Source organism: Anopheles stephensi, chromosome 3 (genome assembly GCF_013141755.1).
Source record: "Anopheles stephensi strain Indian chromosome 3, UCI_ANSTEP_V1.0, whole genome shotgun sequence".
NCBI classification, from domain to species: domain Eukaryota; kingdom Metazoa; phylum Arthropoda; class Insecta; order Diptera; family Culicidae; genus Anopheles; species Anopheles stephensi.
In genome coordinates this window covers 4760346-4776445 of record NC_050203.1, presented here as the reverse complement: position 1 = coordinate 4776445, position 16100 = coordinate 4760346, and the positions used below count along the sequence as shown (strand labels likewise).

The window sequence follows — 16100 nt, the reverse complement described above, 5'->3', positions numbered from 1 at the left end:
GTATCCGCATGGACCCCCTTGGCAACTTGGTAAGTGATCCAAACCGGGATCACTCCACGGCTCAAGTACGGCTCCCACTTGCGTGCACGGCGGTGGAACGCTTGCGCAAACTCAACCCGGAGGATGAGGAGAGTTTACTGGTGATTGGCAATTGCTTAAATTATCCCGCACCACAGTGGGCTGCCAGAGTAAGATTTTGGGATACCATCCCTTGAGACACTCGACCCCGAAAAGAAAACAAACCCTCAAGTGCGGGCTTGCGACTTGCGATGGCCGCGGGTGCAAGGTAAGTAAGTACGGAATAATAACGGGGTACGCACGATCACTCAACGTGACGCGTGAGTGCGCTGTACTCCATTTAAATTTTTGGAGTCTGAGTTTGGTTTTTTTCTTTTCTTTTCGAACCAGAGCCAGTACTCGTCGCCCCGGCCGAGTGTCACATTCACCGAGTGGACCAACGTGGATTGTGGGTCGTGTTCTGAAGGGAGCTCCTCGGTCGTTTTGGGAAGCTTCTGCCTGTTTGGAAGGGCGCGATCCGAGCTGGTGCACGAACCGCCATCGGCCATGCGTAGGTCACTGTCAGCCGGTTACGCATGACGCATCCTGGGTACGTGTCAATGTCAGCCCGATGATCATAATTATTACGTTTTGCGTTGGAGTTCCGTTGGATGGGCCGACATTGCCAAACGAAACGTCAGAAATTGGACCAAGGCGCTGCTGGCGCGAAACGCCCGTATCGGGTGACGCAAGCACGTCTCCCGTCCGTAAACAATCCGTGCACCGTTCTTGTATACATTTACGACTTTTCGACCATTTTGTCTCCCCGCATCGGAATGCACGCGCGGCTCGCGTTAGAGGCGATGCTCGATCGTCGGGTGTCATTTTTGCAAGCGTGCCAGCGGCCACTACACACGTCCACGGGAAAACATCACCACGCTGGTGGTGGTGGTGGTGGTGGTGGTGGTTGCATCCCCGAACGGCCAAAACTGATGCTCTGATTCATAGGTCGCATACACTATCATCTGTTGCTGACGCTTTTCACATCCCCAAAGGTAAGGGAAACCTTGAAAATCGCTTGAGTCGGCCAACGCTTCACCGAACGAACGCGCACCGAAGCATCGGTTAGATCTATTTAGAGACGATTACGTGCGTGGGAAAGTCCGTGCGCGGGTGTGGAACACGAATGATGAACGAGGTGCGGAATAAAAGGACACGGCACTAGCTCATCTTCCCTCGACCGTTCACTGCTGCGCACTGCTGTTTGGAGATCGATGGAACGATCATCATCAGCCACAGGAGATGCAGCTCAATTAATGTCCAATAACGTGGTGACAGCTGAAGGAACAGTAATTCTTTTTTTTTTTTTTAAACACTCAAACACGCTTATACTCGGTCACTCCCAGATCAGCGTTCCAAAGATGGGCGCAATTGCCGCCCGATTCGATCTTACTTGAAATAAAACAAATGCTTGGTTCGACATCTTTCCCGCTGCAGGTCGATACTTCCGCCAAACTGATTCGCACTCGACACTGTGTCCAACGCAACAGAACGCTCTCAATATCACAGGACAGATCACATGTTACCACCCGAACGCGACCGACCAATGGCAGTGTGTGCACACCGGCGCGGGTGAACTACAAATGGCTACTAAACACACATCCCGATGTCCGCGGATTCACTGCACGCACACGACCAATTGGCACTAGACTACGACCACCGACGTATGAACGCGCGCGCACGTAGCTCCATACGCGTGTGTTGCTGGTCGTTGCTAGTGGTTGCGAATACTACGTAACTACGCTTTCTGCGCATCCTCCGTGTGGACGCACTCCGTCGACACGGCTACTTCGATTAGTGGATACGCAAATTTGCATACCTCCGTATAGTCCGCTTGGGGAGAGTTTGACAGCCGCTACAACCACTTTGCTCCGTGAAGGACGCCAGTTGATATCGAAAATCAACCCATAAGCTGTCGCTTCACAATGTGTCCGGTGTTGGGCCACGGTCCGGTACGCAGCCAGTAGTGTGCGTTATCCTGCGCTGGTGTAAGAGCGTTCCCCAAAATAGCGCAACAAAGCAGAGCACCCTGCAACACCCGCGAGACGGACCAAGCCTTCGGCCGTTTATTTACATTAGCAGTTCATTAAAAATAGCTCCCGCCATAGCACGGGGAAGATCGGAAGCTGTGCCACTCGGGTTTGGCTGAGACAACCGGAACGGTACGGGTTAGAGCTCCGAGCCGAGTTCAACGCGCGGTGACGACGGTTCTGTCCAAACAGATGCTACACCGCTGATCGGTTATGTGGACTTGAGCCACTGTAGTCAGGCGAGAACCGAAAACACACAAGACGTGATCGCCGATGATGTCGGATACGTGGATGTAATGTTTATTTTCCTGCCGACTTCTAGCAGATGGCACGGAAGTGATGACTGACCACAAAGACAAAGACATACGCAACGAAACGCGGGCGCGTTACAAACAAACATTAATCCTTTTCGTCGAAAGATGATTCTTGCTGGCCGGCGAAACTCGGCACCGAATTTAGGTCGAGGAAACATTCGGTACATTCGAACTACTACGGCATCGAACGCGATTCCGAGGTTGTATCGATCGGTAACCAACTTACCCGCCTTCTGGATGTAACGGGCAGAGGCCAGATGTGGGAAAATAAATACTGGCCGTAGGTACCTCGGCCCTAATGCCTCAGCCAACTCCGGACGGCTGAAAGTGAGAGTCGAGCTAGATCTGAATTCGAGCAAGATGCGCTAGATGCTTTCATTAGCTGCGCTACCAAACTCGCACTGTAGCAAGTCTTCAAATGATACGATATGATCGCGCACCGCCAATGATCCGTATGTCGTCAGGCATGGCCTACTACAACATCTTCGAGATGATCATCCTGTATAATTACCCCAGAATCCGTGGATTGTAAAACCGACCTACTTTGGGCTACTTCAAAGATCAAACCCATCCGATTGCGTCGGATCGAGTACGATCGGGGGTAGGGGTACGCGCTCTTAATGCTCTGCAGATAGCTGGCAAAAGCTATGCTTTTTTCTTTTCCATGCACTCAGCCCGGATAGTATCCGCCCTGGGCCCGCATCGTTCAATTATGCAACGGACGGCCGGACGGAGTGCGCTTTCAATTCTCGGAACACAGAACACAGACCACACGATTGTTCTTTTGGAAGCGGTTGGGTAAAAATAGCTCCAACGTGAACAGCGCGTGCTTCCAAACCCGGAGGAGGACTACGCGGGACTACGGGGACCGGCAATGGACTGGTGTGTATGGTTTTGCTTTCTAGCGAAAAATCTGCCGTTTCATCGCTTCAGATCATTCCGCCGGTGGTCCTCGGGTGGAAACTCGAAACCCTCTTCTCGCGCCATCTGGTGTCGCGCAGGTTCATCGCTCGGTTGCCTCCTCAGAGATGCCCCGTATGACGTATATGGTGGCGGTGATACGAGCTCACAAATGCAAATCTACTACCAGTATGTACCCCCTTTTGCCTAGAGGAGCAAAGAAACTACGACGGGCTGCGGGCTTCGAAGTTCCGCCACCCAGAAAAGGGCCATTCCGTGTGAAAGGGAAACTTTCACTTGACGCGAGGTCGAAGGAAGCCCACAATTATTTGCGACCGCGCGCACCACGGACACAAGTGTTAAAAGGGAGTTGACGCAGTACGGCCGGGTCGGCAATCCCACTTCCGATGGATGGGTTATTAAGTTTTGCTCGACACATGCACAGCCCTGACCGCTAACGACAAGTGTGTCAGGGCGCGCTGATGATGGTTTTATGGCGTCGCTGTCCGAAGCCGGGAGGACAACTTCGAGCAACTCCACCACACAAGCACACACACACCCGCATTAGCTGTGGGTGTGGAACGCGATTACTTTCCAGCTTCACGTTTTGCGGAATCTCGGGAGGGAATCTGTGCCAAATAATCGATACTTCCGACTTCTAATGGACGCAGAAGGCTTTCTCTCCAGCAATATGACCGCAATCAAGCGCCACGATGCTGCTGCTGATGATGATGCGGCGGATATACCCAGGCTAAAGATGCTTAATCCCATCACACCTGCACCGCTGAAAGTGAAGTGTGAAGAAACATCCGGCATCTCGGCTGGAATCAAACATTTGTTCCATCTTTTTCCTGTCCGAATGAAATTCGCATGACACAGCACGTCCGTCAGCGAGTAGCGGCGAGTTGATCACCAATTGAGCCCGGCGGAAGGTTGCTTAATTTGCTCGCCGATCGACCGCGATACGCCCTTCGCCGATAGGCGTGCGTTCCTTCGCTAAATTAACGTTCTCGAGGGCACGACCAAGGAGGTCCAGCCAGCCTCCACGATCAATCATGATCGATTGGGTCAATAAATAGCCGGCTCGCTCAGGTTCTTGCTGATTGTGCCGAGCAGATGGTAACTATGGTGTAGAATTGGTCGGCGGGCCTGTTCTATATGATTTGGAAATGAAATATGGCCATTCCCGGAAGGATGATAGCGTACGTGAGGCTGGCGTAATAGCGCGCGTAAATCGTTCGTTTATAAACAATTTCAAGCAAGTAGTTAGTATGTAAACATTGTAAGATGGATGGTTCGGGCGGGTCGGTTTAAGAGAACTTATCCGTCTCTACCAAGAATGCAGGGTGCGTGTCTGCTGCTACTGATCCCGAACGTGCTCCGTGAAGGCAAATTCTATACCAATTCTAATCCCATGTCTATCAAAACGATAATTATGGTGAATGGATGATCGTGTGCAGCAAACCCATAGTTTTGCAAACTCTGCACCGCAATCCCTCACTGCATTCGCGATCTGTTTTCCCCCTTCGCATGCTCTACAATGTTTAAGCTGAGCGATCGAATAATGATCACATATGGTTCCCGATGTGAACGATCGTGCTCCAGGGGTCTGCGCATGCTCACCTCGTGGCGGTCGCTGGGAATGGAATCAAAATTAACCTAACCTTTGACCGCCATACACCGTCCGACCGAGAGTTGCCAGATTTGCCAGCCTCCTATGCGGTGCGATTAGGAACGCTGCTGTAAACAAAGTTGCCGAAAGGCTAGGCCTCCCATAACTCGCCAATGCATTACATTCCTTGCATTTTTCGAGACAGCTAGCGGGAAGGCAGGCTTGATATAAAATAAATAAATAGATCCAAGCGATCCCACGAGCGCACATCGCCGGTAACGTATGGTGGCGCTCGAGGTTTAGAAATCGGTAAGTGAATTTAATTTTAAGTTTTTCGTACCCGCGAACTGGCGGAGATAAGGGAGCAGGGGAAGAAGAGGAAGAAAGGAAAAACGAATAAATGTCAGCGCCATCATTATGTTGTGGTGTGGTGAGAAAAAAAGAAACACATTTCACAAGCACACACACGCGCGTCGACGTAAATTTTATTTAATTTTAAAGAGCTTCAAGAAAGACAAAACGCTTATCTAACGATGTGCACGATAGGTGTCATTACTGAAGTGGAGAGTGGCGTGTCAAATGAGGTAAGTAAGCTCACTCTCTCTCTCTATCTCTCTCCCTCTCTCAAATATACTATTCCCGCATTGCTCAGTGGGTAGCATCAAGATGGCCACTAATTGAAGATCACTACTCACTCGTGTGACATTTGAACTTTACCCGCGCTCTCACTCTCTAATGGCTCATGTGACGTACTAAGAAGCCGTTCATCCTCACCTGTCAGCGAACACCTTCCAGCCGACCTTTCCAATGTGTCGCTTTGTACCTAACTTGTGACCCGTGTTATCTACGCAACTTTACGCAACAGGTACGGGTAGCTAACCAGGCAAGAACCACCACCGACTGGTCTGTCTTGCGTGTCATCCAGATTTATGTGGTACGAGCGCGTGACAAGCAAACAGCAGATTGTTTTATCAATGTACAAACACGTGCCACACCGTGTTAGGAACGGTTCCTGGTGTGTGACGACCTAGGAGGGAACGCAAACGCAACATATATGGAGCACTACCTAACCGTGGTGTTAACGAAGATCGAGTGCGTGTCTCGTCACTGTTCAGAGTTCCAGCGGTGTTAGGTTGGGTTAGGTTTTGAACACCCACCACGCGCGCACACCGCTTGCTTGGGATGGGCTTTTACGGACTCGCCCGTCTTCTGAAGTGAACCGCAATCTAGCAGCAACGAAAAACACGGGAAAGGACGCCAATCAAAACACGCAAGCAATGTTGTAATTGGCCCTGTTCGTACCGATGTTTACAGAGATCGAGGTGAGGTTATCCACCGGCAACACGCGGGTAGCGTCTTCTTTTTCGGCATTTCGGACACGGTAACCGCGCCCAGCGTTGTTCCTGTGACGTGGTAATGGAAATTGATAGTTTGGCCGCGCCCGGTGGTGAGCGGAGGTGATAGAAAACTAGCTCAAACGGTTGATTAGATTAGTAGGTGGAAACGATGCCACTCGCTCACTCACTCACGAAACCCGCATCGTTCGACAAGTGGTCGAACCGTTTTTCTTTTAACCGCTGGCTGTTGTTGCACATGGCCCTGTCTGTGGCGTGCGTGCATACATCCTCTTGCTTAATAAGCTGATTGGAAACCGAGATGAAGCCGTGTGATGATGCGTATACCTGACTGGTCGGCTGCACCAGAAGAAAGTTAGCTTAGCGCATAGAGAGAGAGTTTATGTTTTGTTGTACGTAAAATTGTGTAAGAGCTGTTTTTGTTGCCGATTTTCCATTTAGATTTGCGTTGGGCATTGTTGGGGGAGCGAAAAAAGGGGGGTAAAAAAGGCAAGCCGGGAACATGTACCCTGTGTTTTGATCGTAGGTGGTTTAACTTGATTTTTATTACGCTGTCGAAACACCACTCTCGCGCAAACAGTTGATCCGTATCTGCTGCTACGCGCTTTACATAACGAAATATTCGCCCTGCTAAATTAAACAACCCGGCGTGTGAGGGATCGTGGAAGGATAAGGGGGCGATATTATTGTTTCTGCAACGCCATCCAAAAAAAATGGTTATGGCTGACAGCACAACAATACGCCCATACCTATCCGCAGACATTTTTTGATGACCTGCAACGCTACTGTGAAGATCGCAGAAGATCGACAGAGACGTTACCAGTGTTACACGGGTTTTGAAAGGCGATGGAAACCACATCATAACTCTTCCCGTTTTCTAACGCTCACGATCACCGATCACCGTGGTTTGACAGTTGCGCCATAATTGATCGTTGTTGTGATGTATTTTTATTGATTGTGTGTATGTATGCTTTTCCTCCTCTCACACAGGACACAGGCAAGCAAAATTCTGAATACTCATCGATCGTAATGGGTGAAACGGTTGCCAACCGATCGACAGACAATGGGAGTAATAAGCGTTATAGAATACATCCGTCAGCTACCGGTGTTGCGGTTTCGGTAATAATTGGCGCGAACTGTCTGACGACCAAAAACCACCCGTGACGGACGTCGATCGGTTATGGACATTATGGAAGCGAACGAAACATCCGAATTTCCATATTCCCTACCTTCCGAAGTTCTTCGTCAAAGTCATGCACACACATTGTTCGAAATATTTATCCAACTCTGCCAACATGGAGGCTATCCCTCGGGACACTCCCCGAGAAACTTTACACTTAAAAGGCAAAGTTCCTGCACGATTGCGAAGACGCAAACAAAAAATGGAATGAGTAAACGTAGAACGCGAACCAAACTTGGCTCAAATCTTGGCTGACGTTAAGCGATAGATGCGAGGCACAGATAGGCTGACAGAACGTATCACAACGCTGCGCCGACGACTGGTGGTAGACGCTACAGATGAATGCCGCGCTTCCGGCAGTTCTTAACGAAGCAACTAGATATAGGCACCATAGGGGGGGAACGAACAACAACACACATACATGCGATCGTTTCGAGCTTGGTACGGTATGAAAAATTGTGCTCCAAGACGGAAACCCTTCCGAAGGTGAACCGGTCGGGTATTTTTGCGATACACGCAACCTGTCAGAGTCCGTCCTTCCGAGACCGTGAGCTTTGCCGAGACTCCAAAATTAAATCAAATATCACTCAAGGTTCACAACCGTGGACCGGACCGTGAGGTTCATCATCCGCTGGGGCGACAATTAACGCCAGGCTTCCATCGTAGAACGCAAGATTTGTGGTTATTGGGCAAGCAGCAGCAGCAGCAGCAGTACGTCACCGGTCGTCGTTTGTGATCGCCATTATTAGCAAAGTTCACGCTCGAGTTCGAGGACCGACGCTGGCGATGGCGGCGAGCAGATGAAAAATATACTCATCCGCTCCGGTGCTGGTGTGTTTTCGCATTATCGCGGATCGAATGTTTACTTTTTACGCCACCCCTGTAGCCCGAAACCTCATCTCACAGCTCATACGCTCGATCGGTGGTTGTCGATAGCGCAACACGGTAATGATGAGTTTAGACCGAAGCCGTTACCATATGAGCCAAATGGTATTTTTGTTTTTTTGCTGCTTCATGTGGCCTGTTGCTGTAAAAATAACCCGAAAAACAATATTAACACCCTGAACAAGGTCGTTCCGGACAAAATTGAGCAATAATTGAATTTAACGCTCGTCGTTTCGAATGGGCCATTTTTTCCATCCCTTGCCGTTAACGCTTTTAAGAAACTTTGTGTGTGTGTGTGTGTGTGTGTGTGTGTGTGTGTGTGTGTGTGTGTGTGTGTGTGTGTGTGGGTTTTTTGTTGCTATTTTTCTCTAACTAACTAACTGATGATGAGGTTGAGGAGATTTTGGCCGAGTCTCACACTTCGTATGGAACTATTTTCCGTAAGCACAAAAGCATCTTCCTTTCAAAAATAAGTTTTGTTTACGCTTCGCGGCGCAATTAAGTGTACAGCACGGCACTATAGACACAGTCTAGTACACCCTTCGACGCAGCGTAGCAAACGTCACACGGGAGTGATAAACACACCACTAGCTAACCGAGCCACACGTCCACATAGGCACTCTAATCAGACGCGTTGAAAATATAATAACAACATCCACTTGTCGGCGTCGACCTACATCTCTCCGTTGTACGGGTCCGCGATTCTAGGCGTCGCTATATACGGCACTGACTTCACTCGCGGTTGACTTAGAACTAATGCTAGAGCGCAGCACAAACGGCAGACGCAGTTCGTGTGCTGCGCTCGCGGCCGGTTTGAGGTTACGGAGGGCACGTCGGTGTGCAGTCCGACACAGCACTTGAGAATGCTTTTCTTCCTCAGCACCACAAACCGACCGTGTACCGAGTTGACAATCGCGGCCAATCGCGGAGACAAACGATCTCGTTTATGGGGCCTGCAAACAATTACAACTCCCGCCCGGTGTACGGTTACTGGCTCGTGGTTGACGACTACGTCCGCCCAGACACAACACAACACCGACTGTTACTTCCTGTCGCAGATTTGCTCTCCAGATTCGTGTCAGTGTGTTATTTAAGGGTTTATCACTCTCCAGGGGTCAGTCAGGCACGCAACACGTGGTGTCGGTGGTGGCGGTAGAATGTCACCACACGTCAAACCCGAACACCGGACGAAGCATCCGCGGACCGGAGGTGAGGGCTAAAAGTCACCGGTATCTCCGGTGGTTGCGTTCGACTTCGAGTTGCGAAATTTGAGTACTCAGAAAAGTAGATAAAAATAGACGCGTGGTCCAGCCGCTTGGGAACGCTTTGATTTGCCACTTGTCGTGAGCGAGGGCTTACAACTGCACTACGAACAACTTAATCGGCCAGGTCCTTTTTGATGGAAGGCCGCTCAGGTGTACATTCCAAACGCTGCGAAACTTAACCGAACACGCGCAAGACAATAAGTTGCCATGTCACCGTGGATGTGGGGCCTATTCGAGGCATGCGATTTACATACCGCCCAGTGGAATGTGGTGTGCATTTTTGAGGGCTGGCATCTAGACTAGACGCGCTGGAACACTGACAACGACAAAGACAATTTGTCATCCTAACAGTGCTCCGCATGCTTTCAATGGCAGCCCCGTGCTCCGGAATCTCGGACCAGCTGTTGTGGTGGAATGTGGAAAGAGTATTACGCTCTGGGTCGTTTGGGATGCTTACTGGCGAAGGACGTGGGAACCCAAACGGCACCAAAAGAAGCTGAACAGTTCCGTCCGGTGGTCAAAAGTATCATCTCTGCCACCAGTTCGGGTCATCTTTTTTACCACTACCCGTCACAAATCTCATTTGACACTTGTATCACCTGCTGACACGATTGTTTATCAACACTAATCCGTCAAATTCAATCAACGTTTACAACACCGAAGTACCGTAAGATGACTAGCAGCTACAACAACCGACTTTTATTCGATGTCACTGCTAATTCGTTCCGCTTTGGCCACAAGAGAAGGAAGGGCCATACAGAAAAAGTATCTATGCCACTCTATGCCACCATTGCGGACCATAACAGCAACATTGTCATGTCGATTTTTTATTCTTCTCTCTTGTTTCCCCCGCCTGCGCCTTGTACCTTCTTGTTGAATGCGTTTGACGGTGGGCAAGTCAGTTTAGCAGAAGATGCGCGTGCCTTTCCCGTTCAGTTCCCGCCATTGCCGATTATGTCACGGTACGGAGTCTGCCGTGCTGTGCGAATCTTCGGTCAGTAGGGTATGCGCATGCCGGTGGACAGAGTGGACAGTGTGTGGCCTAGTAGTTCGCCACACAGTTCGCATAAGATGTTGAACAAAAACGCAGCGATCTAACCTCAAAACTGAGCGGACATTACACGGGCGGTGGTCCATGGGCAAGCAGGGAAACATGCTCACTGACACGATTCTACTACGAAATCGCCGTACCGTAACCGTCCTGTCTGTGTGTGTGTGTGTGTGTGTATATCAGCCTGCTTCCAGCGATGCAACGGACCACTTTGCGGAAATTGCTAACAATCGTGCAAATTATGGTTGACCTTCGGTTCGGTTGTTCTTGTTGCCTTCACCGGCTCCGCGACCGGCGTCGGGACGACATGGAGGCACTTCACTTAATGTTCTGCTGATGAAATGTTGCTTCCCTTTGATCGTGCCCCGGATTCGACTAACGGACGGTGCCGCGCCGGACTACCACGGCGAAGGGGTAGTTCTTTCGAACGTGTGTTTTGAGTTGCTATAAACTAATGACTGCAGCTTGACGCATTGCAATGCATTGCTTGACGAATCAGTTGCGCCATTGATTGCGTTTTCTATGGATGCTAATGACCGGGGATATCAAACGGAGGTTTGCTCAAGCTCGCGGCCCTTTTAACACTTTTCTGACACTTGTTAACCATAATTTTGTTAACACACAGGAAGAGCTACCAGACTTCCATTGATGGCACGCACAGCATGGCCACGTGCCACGGAGATGACTTTTAAATTGGATAAATGTCCCAACGCACCAGCGCGTTCGACGATGCATGCAGGCGCATTAGGAAGTGAGCATCATAAATCGATTAACAAAACTGCCGGGAATGGTCGGGTTTTGGAAAGTTGACGGAGTAAATATATGGGTAGGCGACTGATTTAATGTTACCTTCCTGTTGCTCTGCTGTCTGAAACGTTTCACTTTACACGGGTGACGCTCGTCATCGACACCCCTGTTTCCCGTGGGTGTTTGCGCTCCACAACACCGCACGATCGAATCAACTCTCATGAGTGAGGAAAACGATCGCTTGTAATTGCATACGCTTGCCGGATGGTTTTTCACTCCGTTCGCGCGAAGAGCGATCCGATTTCTTCGGGCGCGTGAGTCATCACTTCACAATTTTCTGATTGTTCATCCAATTATGCACCAGCTGTGGGGCTCTGTGGCGTGTGAGTCGCCATTTGCTTCCGAGAACAAGCGTCATCACACTCAAAACTTCACATTCAAGCTGTTCTGATTGGTTTCCCTCCGATTATCCCCATGCCTTCTCCAACGATTTTTTCGTCCAAAGACGTCATCGCTTTAAGTAGGTCACTTTACGCACCCTTTAGCCAACACCGGCTCGAACGCACTTTCGAGCCCTTGGACACTCTTTTGCGGTGGGTTGATTAGCCATGGAGAATGGTAGCATTCTTCGTGCTCCTACCGCCCGGGGGTAACCTTCAATTTTAAGGCGTCCTTCAGAGGTTGCAAGCCCCCCGAGTTGTCGACAGTCAGGCGACGATTTGCACCGTTCGATAATTAATTCACGCACTGTACGAACGCACCTAAAATTCGATCGATACACCCCTAAAATATTTTGGTCCAACGCTGAAAACTCCCGCTGCGTCGAAGGTGATCGGTGTTGAGCGATAGAGATCGATCGATCCGACCCCTTGAAGGAGGGAAATGAATTATTTATGCCTGTGCGAGTCAATTTCATTTGTTGCAGTGTTCAGTGGGGTAGAATCATAATAAAACAACAGTTTAAAATACTGACAAACAAAACCCCGAACGACAACGAGCAACGCCTCTGCAAGGGCTTTTGGAGTGATCGTCTCGATGACCCTCTTTTCTTGCGCTATTAATTTGCATTCAAACAATGGCGTACCGGAGCATTGGGGTGCAGCGTCAGTTTTGCATTAATTTGTTGCTCGGAGCAGAGAGAGAGAGCGAGAGAGAGCGAAACCAATACCCCCTAGAGGGATGGTAGCTTGGCGAAGGATCACCATGATGATCCCTCGAACCTCGTCTAATGCTCGTTTCTCGGCGCCACTGTCAAGGATTAACATTCCCGAGCATTAACATTCTCCGGGCTGCGGGGAATTGTGTTTTAATGAAAGGTTCGTAAAGCCCTCCGGCGGGTATGTGGGATCGTAACGCCGTTTGCAGTCCTTCGCACGCAATACCGTACGAGTCAAGTACCTTTCCTGAGCGGACGAACCCTACACAGGATGGGGTGCATTTCCCGTACGACAGATATTTAGCGGAACACGTTACGCCGGCTGAGCAGACAGACGCCCGTTCCGTTAGGGACAGGACGTTTCAGGTAACGCTGGTTACCTATGACGATTTCTTCTTCCTCGGCAGGAAATGGCAACCGATATTGGTTAAATATTTAACGTTACATGGATGTCCCTTTTCAAGGTGACAAGATGACGGGGCCAGCTTATTTTTTTATCGCTCGGTTCTCATCATTCAGAATAATGGAAATTTCCCCTTGGGAAGAGTGTAATTCCTGTTTGGGTCTGTTTCCTGGTTCTTCCTGGTACAGGAATTTAAAAAAGGCAACATTTTCTACCTGACATTGCCCTGACGTTTGTCGTCATAAAGCAGATCTCATCGATCATTTTGTTGTAATTGAGTATAGGAAAATTTCTGTGGAGCTTTAACATGATCAGTCATTCCTAAGAAAATGTTCGCTTCACGTGAGATTTGATCCTGGAACAATCCTCTTGATAACTCGTGCGCTACTGAATACCTCCATGCGTTCAGAGGCTTATATCATTCCATCACAAAGCCTACTACGCACGTAACTGATCTCAACACACCATCACACACGACGCGATTAGAGAATCGAATCAAGCTCCTATTAAACTGTCAATTTTTCTCTCAACTTGCAATTTCACTTTTGCCGATTGGAAAATGAAAAAAAACACGCTCCACATCCTATATCTCTCCCCCAATTCCTCCATCGTCGCCCAGGAAAAAAGCACAACTCAACCCAATTAAAAGCAGCTTCCAAACTCTTCCTGGCTTGCCGGCGAACCGGCGGCGGAAGTAAAATTTGCCATAAAACCTAAAATTACCTATCCCCCAAAACGATCCAACGTACCGAACCCGGGGATGCGGCTGGTTTATTATTAATTACCAACCGAATGCCGCAACATAATTATGCGTGGTGAAACTTCTTCCTGGCCTCGGAAGTCTTTGGAACCCTTTGGTTGTTTGGTGCCTCGCTGGCCTCTTTGAGCTCTATCATTTTCACTTCGAAATTAAACGATTCGAATAGGAAACGACTGCTGAACGGTTCGATTTTTATGACTTGACTTTGGTTGGTGGAAGGATTATGTAAGATGGTGTCTATGCATGTGACGACGTGCACGGTGTGTGTCGCCTAATGCTGATGAATTTCCGAACTTTAAGCGCCCGAATGTCACATCCGACTGACAACAAGCATAGCGATCGACCCTAGGAAACAAACACACTCACACACACACACTCGGAACAAACTAAACAACAAATCGTTAAATCGATAATGAGACTCGTAAAACCTCTCCGGTACCTCAGTTCCGGTGCTTGGACCACGAGGACCGGTTGGGCGATTTTGTGTTGGAACTGTGCTGGACACTAAGTGGTTTGTTTTCGGTTTCGGATTCCCAAGAATCAATTTAAATTTTTCTGAAACTCATAAAACGCAATCAGACAGTAATGTCGTGGGTCGATCGATCACTCCGCCGGACGATCGTTCAAGGGACCAAAACTTTTACACAACTTCACGACGTATGAACCACCGACATTGTCACGTAATTGAATTATCTTTCTCCCGGCATCGAACAACTGTCATTGAACTCTGTGCGCGGGAGACTTCGGGAAAGCCTACGCGAGGGAAAATGAGGGGCCCAGCACAATGGGGAAAAGTGCCCAACGAAAGAAAGAAAGTACACCCGCGTGTGCTAGTAGCGATCGCGATCCTTCTCTCCATCCACCAACGGTTACTGCGCTGCAAGTGCAGCGACCTTCGCGCCCATGTGCCCCGTCCGTGCAACATCCGGCAACAGGCGCGTTGCACCGGCCCGGTCATTAACATGCACCGCATGCCGCAGGTCCAAACGATAGGGGCGATGTGTTTTTGTTTCGATATGTTTTCCACCTCGCGACCCACCTCTCGTCGCTCCGGACCACTCTGCGTGAATGCATAATTTATGATCATTCAGATTGGGTCCGCAATGTTGGTGACGTTTCTCGCTAACGGACAAATTTAAAGCGACGAGAGACAAGAAAAAAAAGCATAGGAGACAGAAGAGAAAGAAAGCAATCTTATTTGAATTATTGATAATACTTCATCCCGCAGCAGATGGGGCGTGATGGGTGTTTTCCACCAACAAATTGTCAACCGATTGTTGACCGGAGCCGGGGACAGGGGCCGGTGACGGACGGTCGCCGCTAACGTTGATGACGTCTGGATGATCAAGTGCGTGCAACGGCAATGATACGTACCTGGAACGAAAGCGGAATGGGAAGAAAAACACACATAAGTCATAAGACGTGTCTCGGGATACGCGTAGACAAATTTGACGGAAAAAAGCGCTTAGTACTAGATTTGTCACAGGTAGACAACTTGCCTGCCGTAGAACGGTTTCTAAATGGAGGATTCTTGCCTAGCAAAGTGCCTACGGGAAAGGGACTTTTTTTCCCCCTGCATTTTATGGACACAATTTGTATCGATGACACAACGATGGCCGGAAAGTCCATCAAGCGGACACACGGCATGGCACCACGGCTAATGATATTCGCCCTCCGAGCCACAAACGTAGCGAACCTCAGCTCAGTCGAAACGTTCCCAACAAATCCACCGGGCATTTCCCAGGGTGCCGGTGCGCGTGGAACCATCATCATAAAGAGTGCCATAAGGCTGCGTCTCTGATTTATAGCTTTATAGATTCGAGATTGATTGCGTGTATCTGCCGCACGGGCTCTTCTTGGGCCCGTGACTAACGCTTCCATAACCGTCCACTGACCACCAACACGCGTGCACACACGTGAATGGCCGGAAATGGTCGGAATCCTGATGGAGCGAAGCCGGAGCTTCTAGAGGCGTTTCGTCACACGTAGCTGTCAGCACCCTTTCGGGCCCGGTCCACACGTGTACACGCAGTAAGTGGCCCAAGCGGTTGCTGCAGCCACAATTATCGGTGGGTCTATCTGTAAACGACTACTACTACTACTACGGGGGGCAGTGAAAGTGGCATAACTTGTGCCGAGCTGGACCCGGGTAAGGTCCGGGTCCGGAGAGCGACCCGAGGTAGGATTTTGTAATGTGTTCATTATTTCATAAATCCATCCATTCATTGCCCTCCAATGTTTGCCTTCGCTTTGTGTACCGAGTAAACGGAGTAAACGGATGCTTTTTTGGTGTTTTTTTGTTTTTTTTTTCCGGTGCGCTGATCTGACTACTTTGATAATTGTTTTATTACACTAGTTTGCATAAGAGTGTGTACCAGCTGGAGA

The 16100-nt window shown here is 49.4% G+C and overlaps 1 protein-coding gene across 8 annotated transcripts in view; it reads right to left on the bottom strand.

The window, feature by feature from the left end:
* The window catches only part of LOC118510245 (supervillin), a 161924-nt gene that overhangs the window by 125054 nt on the left and 20770 nt on the right, over positions 1–16100 (bottom strand). For 2 of the 8 annotated variants that reach the window (XM_036051816.1, XM_036051817.1), the window contains exon 1: positions 646–901. The exons of 1 other annotated variant lie outside the window; for it this stretch is intronic. In XM_036051816.1, coding sequence (XP_035907709.1) covers positions 646–882 — 237 coding nt within the window. In that variant the 5' untranslated portion in view covers positions 883–901. Of the gene's footprint in view, positions 1–645; positions 1336–1450; positions 1846–16100 lie in introns of those variants that run through there. 5 more of the 8 variants (XM_036051821.1, XM_036051820.1, XM_036051822.1 and 2 more) reach the window with 4 other exon arrangements.